The following is a 16,846-nucleotide window of genomic DNA, read 5'->3' as shown; positions in this document are numbered from 1 at the left end:
TGACTGAACTGCCACTTCACCTGGACTTTCATTAACATGGACCTAATTTCCTGTCTGTGCTAAAACAAAAGCTCAGATGACTGGAGATTGCTGATAGTGGAATATAGGGTTTCCAACTCTAGATAGCCATGTAACAGTGAAAAAGCACAGACTTCAGAGTCAGTGAGAACTAGGCTAATTATTTCTTGTAGTCTCAGTTTTCCCATGTAAAGTGGGAATAAAATGACCTACACTATCGCAAACATTACATGAAAAGGTATACAAAACACCACACATAATTTAGTGCCTGACACACGGTACATGTTCAATAAATGATAACTGCATGTAATCACCTGCACTGGGGCTAGACAAAGATGCTGTGGCCACTGGTTTCCGCTTCCTCTTGATGTCACGTGAACATGGTGGTCCCCAATGTACATTTGCCTGTCTGTAGATGTAAGAAGAAGAAAAATGGTTTGAACTTTTTAATTCTTATTGTAAGACATTACATGTAGCCCAGATTACATCCTTAACCCATTACAAACATAAACAAAATGGGAACCATCTTTTGCCATTAAGCATTGGGACAACATTATTCAGAATTAATAATAACTCACTCGTTATCCACAATACACACCCATTCTAAACTTTTTACCTGATTTCAGTGTAGCAGAGATTCAAGATTAATTTCAATAAATATGTGTTGCATTACATGCTTATTTTTATACAATTATTTTTCATAAATCTGTAACCACAATTGCTCTAAACTCACTAATGAAATACTTACTCCCAAGAGGTAATACGTTGAAAAGTTTAATGCTGTATGAACACAGATATTTGCATAGAATTTTAATAGGAAGTTTAACCTCCTGCCATGTAAATCTGAATTTTTAATACTGTCTACATCACAAGTTAAGTTAGCTTAGTTTCTGTGACTTTTAAAAATATTAATTATGTTTTTTATTTTACAGGCAAAACAATAAAAATATTAATTATGTGACAATATGTTCCTTCATCTGAATATTCAGCTTATTTTAAAAGCAAATGATTCTGTGAAAGACAATGAGATTAACACTGAACTAGCTGGTATGCTATTTTAGTTCACCACTGTTACCCAAGAATGTATTGTACTGTATGCAAATTAAGAAGTAAAATAAAAATCTTTATGTATGTGAAGATTTTGTCCCTCTCAAACTAGACAGATCCTGCCTCTGATTAAAGACCAAAATGAGTCTCACCTTTACACAAAGTGTTCCTTGAACATTTGGGGCCTCATCTACCATGAAGCAATGTTTAACTGGTGTGCATATATCTTGCTTCTCTAATGAAACAAGAAGGCTTAATCTCTTTGAAATTAAGAACAGGGATCTTGAGAACAGAAACTTTATTTACACTTCTTTGATAATTTTCCAATGATCTACCAACCTTGGCTCAAGGCACACAGGCGATCCTCATTAGCTGTTGATTAAAACTGCTATGAATGAATAAAAGTTCTAAAAATCAAATGGCCACTTGAACACTTAAAAGTGATTAAAATAGTAAATTTTATATTATGTACATTTTACCACAATTTTAAAAAATTAGCCAAAGTAAATAACATATAAAATTATACCAGATAAACTCCTAATCAGTAGTCCCAGCTGAGGATCAAGACCCTTAGTAGTCTTAAAACTGGAACCTCAGACAAATCTAAGAAAACCTGGTTAGCAAGGCAACAAGTCAGCTGTTGAATGGACAAATTTTTTGACTCAGCCTCCAAAATAACTTGCACAGTTGAAAAGGATGCATGCATGCACGCGCACACACACATACACACGCGCACACACACACACACACACTTTCACGTCTCTAAATAGCAAAAGCTTAAGAGTCAATTCAATTTATAAATAGGAAAATATAAGAATTTGACTAAAATCCTAAGAAATTCTTTAGGAATGCAAAGAATGTAACAGGCTGAGATTTATAATACAAAGCCAGTGGTTTGGAAAATTCCATCCAAAGCACCTTTTATTGATCACTCTGTCCTGTACAGAAAATTAAGTCAAATACCTCATGAATAATTAATTCTGAAAGCCCAAATAGTTAATTCTAAATAGCTAATTATAAATGTGTAAAGTAGGGAAAACACTTCCTTTTTCATACCTTGCATAAATCCTGCGAATAAGTCTAAGCAGCATGCTGATTTAATAATAAATTAACATAGATGACAACATCAAAGGTAGACAGGACTTCAGTCTGAACGGAGTGGTGGTAATTCCCTTTGAAGTCCAGACACAAGCAGAAAATAAAGTGACACTACAAAATTGTGTTTCTCCTCAAAACAGAGAAATGTAGAACACATAGAGCATCCATCTTTTCCACAAACATGGGACTTGAGTACATACCCAAACTGAGACTATCCAAGCACTCTGATCTTATTTAATCATCCTTATCCTCAGGCATGATTCAGAAGGAGAAACAAAGTCAAACAAAGGCTAACAGTGTATAGTCATGCTTCTTTCCTCTTTATCTGAAGCTCATTAAAGGAACCTCCAACGCTTTTCAGAAAAAATGTTAACACCACTGCTTCAAGCTAAACCATGTTACTGTTAGACATCAGGATGGTGGCGCTCGCTCTATAGCAGTGGTGAGGGGGAAGACAGGCAGAGAAAGAGGCACAGGGAGCTTCTGGGGTTCTTTCTGATAATGCTCTTTTTCTTCATCTGGATGCTTGTTACTTGACTGTAACTTTGTGACTGTTCATCAAGTGTATATTTCTTTGTACTCTTCCCTGTATGTTTATCCTTCAATAAAAAGTTAATTAAAAACATTGCTTCTTCAAGATCACAGTTTACAATATGCTGAGTTTCACGAGACAGATGCAAAATGAGAAGCATAAGTACTCAAGAAGTATATTAAGATACTAATTCTTGGAGTATCGACTTGAGCTGAACTACACAAATACTGCGTTTTATTTGCCCCCATCCATCATTTTCACCATTTTGCATGTTTGATATATGTCAGTAACATGGGAAAAGGCCCATATTATCAACTCTTTTATGGATCTAGTCAGTACTACTCATCTCACACTTTCAAGGAATGACAGTGTCATTTTGGAATTAAAAAAAAAAAAACCATTTATGCACTAAAATGTTAAAGTTTTTAACAACTTTTAATAGAAATGCTTATTTACTTTAGCAAACTGAGAATAAGTATTACTTACCTATTATTACGCACACAGGTTATTATACCGCAACATCTTAGGGTGCTATTGTGGGTTCAATGGCTCAGGTGGTCCTTCCACCACCCTGCTCCTCTAGGTGATATTGTTAAGCCTTCAGGTCAATTGTCTCTACAGTAAGTGACCCTTGACTGCTATGCCTCCAGCATATTACTTCTCTCTGTGGTAAATGGTCTACTTCTACCACCCCATTCCTACCTCTAACTGTTGCCTTGAATATCCTAAATCCTTCAGATTTTGTAAATTCCTCTGGTTATAACAGGAAAGAACTGAAGACTTTCTAAGGAAATCAAGTAATGAAACTTAAGTGAATTATTTTATTGTAAAAGTATGTACTTTTGTGGACTACTTCCTTTCTACTAAGCAGTTCTGTTGCTTCTTTCATTGTTCACTAAATTTTTACTGAGCACCTACTCTTGCCAAGCACTGTACTAAACACTAAGGATATAGTGATAAACAAGAGACAATCTCTGCCTTGATGGATCTTATAGCCAAGTCCTATCTGCAGCTGGGCAGCTTTTCAGGTTACAGAATATGAATAACAAAGAAACTAGGGTATCAATGAAGAGAAGGTATGTTCGTTTTTAAAACTCAGTTTAAATGATCCTTCCCTCTTAAAACATTTCTCTTAAGACCCATTTCGAGGTTGGAGAGCTATTTCATAGGAGGTAGAATAACATCATATCTTCGCTGTCAGTATATATAAGGACATTTTTCTCTATGTCCCTTCCTAGACAAGACTTGGGGAGGGAAGAAGAGGAATGATCAAACTGTTATAACAGGACAGTAAGACATTTTGCTTCTTCCTTGGTTTTAAGTGAACATTAGTACTGCTAGAGTTTACAGCTTGGGAAAATCTATTTTTCTATGTGAAGTCCCCATCTGCTTGGAAAGAACCCTAGAGGACAAAGAAGGAAGAGGACCCAGAACAAGCCTGCTACACAATGGAATACTATTCAGGCGTTTAAAAAAAAAAAAAAAAAAAAGAGTAAGTCCTGTCATTCACAGCAACATGGATGGAACTAGAGGATATTAGGTTAAGTGAAAACAAGCCAGGAACAGAAAGTTAAACACATTGAGTTCTCACTCGTAAGTGTAAGCTTAAAAAAGTTGATCTCATAGAAGTAAAAAGTAGAACAGAGGATACTTCAGGCTGGGGTAGGGGAAGGAAGGGATAGAGAAGGATTTGTTAAAAGATATAAACTTATAGCTAGATAGGAGGAATAAATTATAGCATTCTATAGTACTGTAAGGTGACTATAGTTAACAATTATATATTACACAATTTCAAATAGCTAGAAGGAGGATATTGAATGCTTCTAACAAAAAGAAATGATAAATGCTTGAGCAGATGGATATGCTAATAACCCTGATTTGATCACTACATATTGTATGTATTGAAATGCCACTGTGTACCCCATAAATATGCATAATCATTATGTGTCAGTTTTTTAAAATAAAATAAAATTTTAAAAGGAAGAGGAAGAAAAAGAGAACAAGCCTGGGGAAAAGAAGAAGGAAGTTGGGTGCTTAGAGCAAGAGGATTTAGAGGCAGGAAATGGAAGCTGTCATGTGGTACGGCACATTCAGAATATTAGCATAGCCCTGCTCAGAAGTAAAGAATATTACGTGTGGGGTTGGCAGAGCTGCCTGTATTATTTGGGGAACCTTACCACAACTGCTACAGCTTCGGCTTCCTATTGAAGAGGCAGTTCCAGTTTTTTGTTTATCCCCAAATTCCAGATCATCAATTGCAGACATAAAAAATTAAAGAAGGGAAGGAAAAATAAGGAGGTTGACCACCTCCCCAACCCCATTTTCATTTAGGGGTACTTAACAACCACTTGGCTCCTTTTCTTTTTAATGTGTTATTTATTTAATGTGTGTTATTTTACTTTGAAAGCATCACTGTTTACTCTCAAAATGGAAACTGAAAGAGGGACAAAAGCACAAATGCGGTAACAACAAGGATAAAGAGTCTGAGCTTCCCTTTCTCACCAACACAGAGACCCTCCCTACAAGTAGAAAGGGTAAAAGAGTAACGAGATATTTCAGAACTCTTTTTTAAGAGTAGTATATGGTTGTTCTTGGGTTGCAAACCATGTAATACGTTAAGGGAGGTGATCTTTCAATTAGGCATATTGTATAAAAGGCCAAGTATAAGTTAAAGTCTCCACCAAGTTAAAACTTCATTCTCAACTGGAGTGGCAAATGGTTATCAGAATTATATAAGGAGCTTTTACTAAATACACATGTCCCTATCAAGATCCTAATTTAGTAGGCTGGGCAGGAGTGGGAGCAGAATCAGTAACATATTTATTTTGAAATTTTTCCCTGGGTAATTCTGATAAGCACCTACCTACTTCGAAAATTACTGAGACGAAAAATCTACCAAATTCCCAGAGCCAACCTAGTCAATAATAGAGATCTAAGTATTCAACCTAAAGAATAATAGAGGCCGGGCGCGGTGGCTCACACCTGTAATCCCAGCACTTTGGGAGGCAGAGGCGGGCGGATCACGAGGTCAGGAGATCGAGACCATCCTGGCTAACACAGTGAAACCCCGTCTCTACTAAAAATACAAAAAATTTAGCCGGGCGTGGTGGCGGGCGCCTGTAGTCCCAGCTACTCGGGAGGCTGAGGCAGGAGAATGGCCTGAACCTGGGAGGCGGAGGTTGCAGTGAGCCGAGATTGTGCCACTGCACTCCAGCCCGGGCGACAGAGCGAGACTCCGTCTCAAAAAAAAAAAAAAAAAAAAAAAAAAAAGAATAATAGAATGATTAAATGAATATAAATTTGGATAAAAATACTGTTCCCCAGTATATATGCAATTAGAGAAAAGACAGGCTATGCCTTTTCTGTTTCATCTGATCAGGGCCTCAGGGACAATCTTCACTCAGGCCAGCGAAACCTGGGGTATACGCTTCTTTCATAGCGTAAGTGTGGGATCAGTACTTCCCCTAAGAGTGTTATAGTTTCCCCACTGTGGTGGCATTTGCCAGGGCAGAGTTGGAAGAATGAGCACTAAAAGCAAAAAATTTTTATTTTTAAATAAGAATTTTAAAAAAATTCTTATCTCAGAAAAAGTCACTAAATTCTTATTACAAGTGTGAAGGTGAATGCTGAAATTAACAATTAATGGAGAGAGGATTCTTTCTATCCAAGCATAAACACAACATTTCTATTTTCTTTTTTACTGCAGGTAACTGAAAGATCAGGCGAGTTGTTAAAACTGCAGTGTTACTTAGGAAACTGGGCAGATCACTATGTCCTTGGGGCAGGAATGTACTTTTAGGGAAAAAAAAAAATACTTTGAGAAATACATGCATGTTTAATAGAACCAATGTTGGCAAAAAAATAACTGAAGTGACTGCTTTAGATTTGGAACAAAGATCTTTAGAGTCACTCCTAAGGAGAGAAAACTGTCTGTCTGCAAATGGCAAGCTAGTTTAAGGAATAGTTCACCTTCAAAAATCACTCATTTTTAAAGCTAATGAAAAGTTCATCTTTTTACATAGAATAAAAATCCTCAAAGAACTGGGTATAGAAGGAACATACCTCAACATAATAAAAGTCGTATATGACAGGCCCACAGCTAGTATCATACTGAATGGAGAAAAACTGAAAGGCCTCTCTTCTAAGATCTGGAACATGATAAGGATGCCCACCTTCACCACTGTTACTCAATTTAGGAGTGGAAGTCCTAGCTAGAGTAATCAGACAAGAGAAGGAAATAAAGGGCATCCAAACCGAAAAGGAAGACGTCAAAGTATCCTTGTTTGTAGATGATATGAACTTATATTTGGAAAAACCTAAAGACTCTACCACAAAACTATTAGTAGTGATAAACAAGTTCAGTAAAGTTGCAAGATAAAAAATCAACACAAAAAAAATCAGTAGCATTTCTATATGCCAAGAGTGAACAATCTGAAAAAGAAATGTAAAAATTAACCCCATTTATAGTGGCCACAAATAAAATTAAATACCAGGAATTAACTTACAGAAATAAAAGATCTCTATAATGAAAAATATAAAACATGGATGAAAGAAATTGAAGAAGACACCAAAAAAATGGAAAGATATTCCATGTTCATGGATTGAAAGAATCAATATTGTTAAAACGACCATACTACCCAAACCAATCTACAGATTCAATGCAATCCCTATCAAAATACCCATGACATTCTTCACAGAAATAGAAAAAAGAATCCTAAAATTTATATGGAGCCACAAGAGACCCAGAATAGCCAAAGCTATCCTAAACAAAAAGAACAAAACTGAAGGAACAACATTACCTGGCTTCAAATTATACTACAGAGCTATAGTAACCGAAATAGCATTGAAGTGGCATAAAAACAGACACATAGACTAATGGAACAGAATAGAGAACCCAGAAACAAATCCACACATGCAGAGTGAACTCATTTTCAACAAAGGTGCCAAGAACATACACTGGGGAAAAGAGTCTCTTCAATAAATGGCGCAGGGAAAACTGGATATCCATATGCAGAAGAATGAAACTAGACCCCTATCTCTCACCATATACAAAAATCAAATCAAGTAGATTAAAGACTTAAATCTAAAATCTCAAACTATGAAACTACTATAAGAAAACATTGGGAAAAATCTCCAGGACATTGGTCTGGGCAAAAATTTTTTGAGTAATACTCCACAATCACAGCAACCAAGGCAAAAATGGACAAATGGGATCACATTGAGTTAAAAACCTTCTGCCCAGCAAAGGAAACAATCAACAAAGTGAATAAACAATGAGACATCATCTGACCCCAGTTAAAATGGCTTACATCCAAAATACAACTAATAATGCTGGTGAGGATGTGGTGAAAAAGTAATCTTCGTACACTGTTGGTGGGAATGTAAATTAGTACAACCACTATGGAGAACAGTTTGGAGGTTCCTCAAAAAAACTAAAAATAGAGCTACCATATGATCCAGCAATCTCACTACTGGGTAAATACCCAAAAGAAAGGAAATCAGTATATCAAAGAGATATCTGCACCCCCAGGTTTGCTGCAGCCCTGTTCACAATAGCCAAAATTTGGAAGCAACCTAAGTGTTCGTCAACTGATGAATGGATAAAGAAAATGTGGTGCATATACACAATGCAGTACTATTCAGCCATAAAAAAGAATGAGATCCTGTTATTTGCAACAACATGGATGGAAATGGAGATAATTACATTAAGTAAAATAGACCAGGCACAGAAAGACAAAAATCACATGTTCTCACTTATTTGCAGGATCTAAAAATCAAAACAATTGAACTAACAGAGACAAAGAGTAGAAGGAGGATTACCAGAAGCTGGGAAGGGTAATGAGGGTGGTGGGGAATGCGGATGGTTAATATGTATAAAAAAATTGAAAAAATGAATAAGATCTACTATTTGATAGCACAACAGGGTGGCTATAGTCAATAATAATCTAACTGTACATTTTAAAATAAAAGAGTAAAATTGGTTTATTTGTAACACAAAGGATAAATGCTTGAGGGGATGCATACCCCATTCTCCATGATGTGATTATTACGCATTACATGCCTATATCAAACCATCTCATGTATCCCATAAGTATATACACCTACTACGTACCCACAAAAATTAAAAATTAGAAAGTTAATAAAATTCAATGTAAAAACAGTATTTGTTTTCTATACTTTTTCTTTAACACAAACAAGTAACACCAGAAAAAAATTTGATATTTCTAAGGACCAAAGGTCATATATATCATATATTCCAATTATTCTGCTTAATTACTAATCTATTCACCTCAATTATTTTTAACAAAAATATATGGAGGCCTACCCAACGTAACATACTATGTTGGATGTGCAGAAGGAGATAAAAGATGACTGAGCTGAGGTCCTGTCCCCAGGAGCTCACAACATAGTAGGAAGGCCAATTCCTAAAGAAAGAATTAATACTCCGAGACACTGAGTTGTAATCAGAGAACAAGTAAGTGCTAGGGCAAAAGGAGAAAAAGGAGGATTAAATCTAGGGATTTAATCCCTAGACTAAATGTGAGACTCCTTTCTCACATGTGATTTTACCTTTAGGGTTTACTGACATTATTAAGCAGTCAGGAGGGGACACATTTTCACAGACTTGCACCTGGGAAAAGATCTAGGCCTATGGCACTAGGAGCAGATAGGAAGAAAAGAAAGAAAAAAAAAAAACACTTCACAATTATCATAGGAAACAAAGGAGGCTTATCTAACAGGAAGCGATCCCAGCAATTCCACTAATGGTTTTCACTTAAATCTAACCCTCAGTAGTCTGTGACAAACCGCTCACCGGCACCTGAAAATTCCCCCTAATCTAACTCCCTTAGCTGGGCTAAAGTAGGCATATCTATGAAGCTGTTTCATGCCACCCACAAGAGCCAAATCATTTCACATCAGTTGGAAAGATGGGTATGTTACAATGGAAAAACAGAGAGAGAGAAAATGCTTTCATCATTCCACTTAGGCAGTAAGATGCCAGCCAGCTGAGAGCCACTGTCAACGAGACCCTCCGATAGAGGACAAAAGATTCAAGAACTGTGTACTATACAATGGGCAATTCCAATAGGCTTGGGCAGCCTTATAGACAATACTACAGCAGAAACATTGCTTCACACACGTGGCTAAAACTGAGGCACTAAAGAGGTGAGAAAGCAACACTGTATTTCACAGCACCAACAGATACAGGACTAATAAAAGGTTCCTTCCCCCAAGCCCTGAGGTAAAACCTCAGGCTGTTTATTATGGCTCCAAAGGTCAAAATTAATAGCTTGAAGTGAGTCTTCTTCTTACTCTTTGAAACTCTTTGTCAAGTGGCACAGCCAGCTGGGCACACAACTCTGATATGCAGATCATAACGTTTGTGAACAGATAAAATGAATTACAAATGAGCTCAGCCTATCCTATTTCAACTCTCTAATGGGCAGGAAGGTCTCTCTCTTTTTTTTTTAACCCCAACTCTCTCCAAATGCCTTCTCTTATAGACCATTTGAGGTCATTTAAGCACCTCAAGAATCTGTATTATATCTAATTAGCAAATGACTCTGGAAGCCAACTCAAAGTTTTTAAAATTGCAATTATCCTAAGAATGGGGTAGGGCAGTAACTACATAACAAAAATAATATTGGTTACCAGGATGCTCAATATTTACATATATTATTTCATTTTGGTCCCCATTCAAGCAATTTAAAAAGTATTGATATTTCCATTTTAAAGATGTAGAAACTGAAGTATGAGAAGATTCAGTCATTTGCCTGGGTAAAGCCCGGATTCTCACCCAGGTCTGCCTGACACTAATATCTACACTCTTAATCTCCTAACACCTATGCCAATGGACTATGAAGAAAGTAGAAGCTATGAAACGTCTCATCCATTCATTAAGAAACATGTATAATATTTGCATACCAGGCTGATATCTGCCATCCTTACCGCAACTAAAAATAAGATTTCTCAAAGAAAAAATAGTTTCTTTACAAAGGAAGCTGACCTATATGAAAAGAAGATATCAGTGTTTTGCTATTTCAGAGCTTAAAGAAAGAATAAATTAAAATGGTAATGCTTGACCAAATTATCTTCCAAAATAAAGGAAAGGTCACTAAAAGTTGACCTTTCCTTTGAGTTGGAGAAAACTAAAACACTGCCATGAAAAGCTTTTGCACTCAGAAACTGCAACTGGTGATTTATGAATCACACAGATGCAACTGACCTGTATGTAGCAATTGATAAATCCTAGCTATCATTTTCTTTGGTAATAATAGTAAGAAAAACTATCCTTCACAATCAACAAATCTCTCATTTTGGGAAAAACTGCTTGCAGCACTAGTCTCCTTATTACAAGTTTGTGACTGTGCCCTTAACAATACCACTGCCTCTACCAGAATGCCAATCACACCATCTGCTGTTTGAGCAGCAGCAATTCTTAACACCAATACCAAGTATTACACCTTTAACACCAAATCCCAATACTAACAACCAAAACAACCAAACCAAAACACTTGGTTTATGGATTTCATCTACACGCCCAGCCAACAATCCAACTATCCATATATCCACCTGACAAAACTCTGCCCCTGATCCATTTATTAAGAACTATGTGCTGGGCACTGTGTAGATACTAACACTCTTGTCTACCTGCAGTAGGTTCTCCAAAGCTAAGAGAAGTCCAGAGGTCTACCTCCTGTAAGGAATGGTGCATACCATACCAAAGTACAGAGTTCGCACCAATTATGAAAGGGGAGTCCCTATTAAGCAAATTAGAAAGCACCAGTCACAAAACCATATGCATTTAGAACAACAGTTCTTAACCCTGGCTGCTTATTAATCACCTAGGGAGCTTTAAAATAATGCCAATGTCTAGGCCTCATCCCAGACCAATTAAATCAGAATCTCTGGAAGTGGAGCCCAGCACGGATATATTTTCTTAAAGCTTCTTAGGTGATTCCAACTTGCAGCCAGGGTTGAAAACCACCAAGTTAACTATTTCCAGAGTGCTATTCCTGAAATCCACAAATCTATTAGATGGTACAAAGACCACAAAACTCTCCCTCCCAACCACTGCACCTGTCACCTGGGCTGTATTAAAACGATACATCAATAAAATGTTATTTTAAGATTATGGTCCAATTATTTATTTGTTTATAGCAATGAAATACTAAACAAGAGAGGATTTTAGGTCATGCACCATCCTCCTAATGCCCCCCGCCCCCACCTATTCTGAGAACCAGAAGGGCATATGGTTCTAGCAGGGAGGAAACTGTTGAAAAGCCCTTGCTCTTGCTTGGGAGAATGGAATTGGCAGTGTCCAGGCAAGAAGCAGCCTCAGCTCAGTAACCTGACAGGAGGGAACCTTCATAGTTCAGGCATGATTATCAAACTCTTTGTGCTCTTAAAGGAGAGTAATTATAGGCATGTGAAAAAAGGGAAGCACTCCCTGAGGAACTCTTCCTCACATGCTTCCCAAGAGGCAGTAGGGCCATTAAAAATTCCATGATGAAGAGGAAAAACAGCCTGGGAACAGCCAGGAGGCAATACAGCAAATTAATACACCAGCCCTCCTCGGGGGAAGCTGTGATAAAACAGGAAACACTTCTCTCTTTGCAAAATAAAATTATACCACTAACGATAACATAGTCACCACACACACACACACACACACACACACACCATGCTAATGATGCGTGTGAAATTTCCAATGCTGCCCAGATGCTTTAAAAGAAATGTTTCCCTACTACAAATAAAATGGGACAAGAAAAAGATACAATTTCCACTGGAAACAGTTTTTAGTATAGTCATTCACCTGCCTCTTCCCTGCCACTACTCCTTCACACTCCTCCTTGGTGCCAGGCTTTTGCTAAATGATTCACTCTTTGCAAAGCCTACTGCCCAGTTCTGAATCCAATCTCATCAGTCTGCCACACTGGAGCTAGACGGTTCCATCTTCACTAACCCCTTGCTGGGGAGGAACTATTACAAAGGAGTGACCAGTTGCCCTGAGAGCTCAGTACGTCATCATTCACATTTTCTAAAAATTGCATAGAAGTCACTTGCACTGATCATTTCCCATGGAGCAGTGGTTGCCAAGCTTTACTGATGTGCATCCTCATGAGTAAAAAATCTGAAAAAAAATTATGTATGCAGTACATATACATAAAATATAAGTATGTGCTACTAGACACATATGTATAATTTAAAACAAAAAAAAAAAATGTGAAGGATCAGCTATAAATACATGTTAAGTTCAAAAATTTTCTTCCCCTTTCCCAAAGAACCTTCATGTATGCAACCCACTTGGTATCTACTGCCCTGGGTATGACGTCTAGAAGTAAGGACAAAGACGATGTATGATTGTCCACATTCTCTTTCCTTTGCTTTCAGCAATGGTCTAAAACAATAAGCAATACTACCCTAGAGCTGAGCACACCAGAAGCACAGCAGAGACTTCCTTAGGTTTCCAAGTACAGCCACAAACACTGCCAGGCAAAAGAGTGAAGACGGTGGTATGGATAATGAGATACACAAAGAAACAAGAAGCTGATGCCTAGTCCAGCCACAGGATAAGGCTTATAAAGGAAACAGGAAACCTGACAAAAGTACAAATACTGATCTCAGCACAGCACAGCTTTAGGTAGCAAAGGTAAAGAGAAGAGGGAAAGTAATCCACTTTCAGCATTCTGATATGATATCATGCTACTCAAATCATTTTCCCAAACAGTATACAAAGACATTATTTTATTTGGTATTAAGACAAAAAGCTAAAGGACTGTTTTCCTATGGATTAAAATCTTGTTGTCTTCTATGACAGCTTGAGCACAACCACCTCTAAAAAGATCTCCCTGAGCCTCGACATTAGGGGCCCCTCCTCTGTGCTTTTTCAAACCTTTATTGTAGTTGTCAACTTCCATACCTGACTTTCCCATGAGATACCTTGAAGGTGGTATCTAAACAAAGAGCTGGCTCATAATAGGGTCCCAGCAAACACTGAATGAATTAATGATGAATAAACATCACGCTACTGAAGGAAAGGCCTTACTACTAATAGTTTATATCATTCCACAATTTTCCACATTCTTTTCTTTTTTTTTTTTTTTTTTGAGACAGGGTCTCACTCTGTCATCCAGGCTAGAGTGCAGTGGCGTCATCACAGCCACTACAACCCTGACCTCCTGAGCTCAAGCGATCCTTCCACCTCAGCCTCCCAAGTAGCTGAGACTACAGGTGTACGTCACCAGACACAACTGATTTTTTAAAAAAAATTTTGTAGAAACAAGGTCTCTCACTATGTTATAGCCTAGGCTGGTTCAACATTCTTTTTTTTTTTTTTCTTTTCTGAGACGGAGTCTCACTCTGTCCCCCAGGCTGGAGTGCAGTGGCACTGCAAGCTCTGCCTCCCGGGTTCACGCCATTCTCCTGCCTCAGCCTCCCGAGTAGCTGGGACTACAGGCGCCCGCCAGCACACCCAGCTAATTTTTTGTATTTTTAGTAGAGACGGGTTTTTCACCGTGTTAGCCAGGATGGTCTCGATCTCCTGACCTCATGATCCGCCTGCCTCGGCCTCCCAAAATGCTGGGATTACAGGCTTGAGCCACCGCGCCCGGCAGTTCAACATTCTTAATAACACCATTTGTGATAGTCTCTCTTTTCAAAAGACATTCCATACAGAAATACCACTTCTTCAGTAGAAAGATCTGGCAGTAGGTTATGGTGCAAAATTTATTATTATAGCCCATAGTAGAAGTTCTAACTGTATCCATGAAAGTAACTTCTTTGTGCAGCCTGAACCTCAAAAGCTATGAACATAACCATTTAAGAACTTATTAGGAATAAAAAAGAGTTATCAGAACCTTGGAAAGAAATTCTTTGTGTCACCAGAAACAATAAAACTTCTAGGGTCCAGCCTATTAGCTACTCTTTTCTGCATAACAGCCCTGTAGGGGGTGCTACCATTAAAACCATATTTACTTCCCATGTCACCTAAAAGAATTTATATTTGTAAGGAATATATAGAATTTATATTTGTATATATAAAATATATATTTGTATATATAAAATATAAAGAATTTATATTTGTATTCATTTGACTAATATATATTAATGCCTAACAAGTCCCAGATAATGTGTTACGTGTTAGGGAGTTATCAGGGAACAAGACAACATCCCAGTATTTTGAAGCTTATATTCTAGTGGGAGAGACTGAGGGGTAAAGTGAAAAAGAAAAAAAATAAAAAAGAAAAACCAAACCAACTAAAATAAACTAATAAGCAAATTCAATTCAGACTGTGATAGAGCCATAAAGGAAACAAACAGATAATGAGCAGGAAGTGCTGGAGGTGCCCTTAGACGGGATGGTCTGAGTGGTCCTCCTTGACGAGGTGGCACCTGAGCTGAGACGAGCAGCAGCTCACATTGAGACAGTTTTCCAGTCAAAGGGAAGAAGTGCAAATGTTCAGAGGCAGGAAAGGACTGCTGCAATTTTTGAAGAACAAAACAGAGCTCCCTGGTACTGCTGGATCTCTCCCCAACAGAGGGAGAAAATTATATGAAAGGAGGCTGTACATGTAGGGAGAAGTCAGATTATGCAGGGTTTTGCAGGGTCATGGCAAGGAACATTAATAATGTTCTTTGAAGATGGGGCTTTTAGCAGCAGAAATAAAATGAAATATGAGCCAGAAGACTTAGGTCAAAGTTGAGACTTAATCACATACTAGCCTTGGACCACAGGAAAGATACTTCACTGCTCTGCCTCAGTTTCTACATCTGTAAAACATGTATTCACCTCAAAAGATTGTCAGGATCAAACTGGATACTGTACACAAGCATACTCTATAATTTGAGGTGTAATAGAAAGGAATATAGTATTGTCCAGAAGCAAATAACAGCTACTAAAAGACAATTACCTGGCAGAGCAGTGTGCTGGTGAACACCTTCGGTGAGAAGCATCGGCAAGAACATCCAGGGAGTAAAGGGGAGACAGGGGATTGAACTGCAGGAATGAATAAGACTATTTTAGTAAGGCTTACATGAAACAGACCTGATCCTAAAGGGTAACCTACATTTGATTACTTTTCCCCTTTGACTATCCAACTCTTTTGTTATGCCAAACACAGGCACTCTTCAGTAAAGTCACACATATTTAATAGTGTGCCTGTGAATGTACCAAACCTGATCTAGCACACCTCAAAAAAAAAAAAAAGCTATTCCTTATTAAACAACAATTTTTCAAAAACTTCTGACATACAATAGTCACTAAAATGGCTGAAGACAGTTTTTTCCATATGATATGACAGGAACTTGTGCCTGCTGATTATCAACTATGTATCAGCCCTTGTTCCCAAGAAGATTAGCATGAAATTACCTTTCCATTTCCTTATCCTGGCAAATGTTTCCAAGAATAACTGGTTGGCACATAACAGCAGCATAGTATTGTGGAAAGAGAACTAGACTAAGAATTAGAACACCTTTTAGTTCCAATCTACCACTGAGATACTGGGTGTTAAAAATTACATAACCTCTGAGCTTTACTATCCTTATCTGTTAAATGAATATATCACTATCTGTCTTACCTATTTTTTTTTTTTTTTTTTTTTTTTGAGACAGAGTGTCACTTCATCACCTAGGCTGGAGTGCAGTGGTATGATCTCAGCTCACTGCAACCTCCACCTCCCGAGTTCAAGCAATTCTCCTGCCTCAGCCTCCCAAGTAGCTGGGATTACAGGCACCCACCACCACACCCAGCTAATTTTTTTTTTTTTTTTTGTATTTTTAGTAGAGACAGGGTTTCGCCATGTTGGCCAGGCTGGTCTCGAACCCCTGACCTCAGCTGATCCACCTGCCTCAGCCTCCCAAAGTGCTGGGATTACAAGCATGAGCCACTGCGCCAGGCCTGCCCTACCTATTTCACAGGGTTATTATGAGGGTTAAATGAAATATTGCTTTCAGAGTATAATTTCAGTTTCTCATCTGCAAAACACCTACTTGACTTCAAAAGGTGGCTGTGAGGATCAAATGAGATCCCTCACTTTATGCTTGCTAGCTTTCCTCGGACTTTTCCCACAACATACAGTCCTCTCCAAAAAGTTTAGAACTTAACACCCTCTGACATACAAAGACTGGAAGAACCCGGAATGATAACTT

The 16,846-nt window shown here is 37.8% G+C and overlaps 1 protein-coding gene across 13 annotated transcripts in view; it reads right to left on the bottom strand.

Annotated features, from left to right (window-relative positions):
• Window positions 1-16,846, bottom strand: part of GPATCH2L (G-patch domain containing 2 like) — a 63,002-nt gene that overhangs the window by 18,050 nt on the left and 28,106 nt on the right. For 8 of the 13 annotated variants that reach the window (XM_054448057.2, XM_063651881.1, XM_054448059.2 and 5 more), the window contains exons 8-9: window positions 15,610-15,695; window positions 333-427 (exon numbers count right to left, since the gene is read on the bottom strand). In XM_054448057.2, the coding sequence (XP_054304032.1) occupies window positions 333-427; window positions 15,610-15,695 (181 nt within the window). Of the gene's footprint in view, window positions 1-332; window positions 428-15,609; window positions 15,696-16,846 lie in introns of those variants that run through there. The other 5 variants (XR_010123766.1, XR_010123765.1, XR_010123767.1 and 2 more) reach the window with 2 other exon arrangements.

The sequence above is a fragment of the Pongo pygmaeus genome, chromosome 15, assembly GCF_028885625.2.
Source record: "Pongo pygmaeus isolate AG05252 chromosome 15, NHGRI_mPonPyg2-v2.0_pri, whole genome shotgun sequence".
Taxonomy (NCBI): Eukaryota; Metazoa; Chordata; class Mammalia; order Primates; family Hominidae; genus Pongo; species Pongo pygmaeus.
This window is presented reverse-complemented; position numbering and strand designations above follow the sequence as displayed.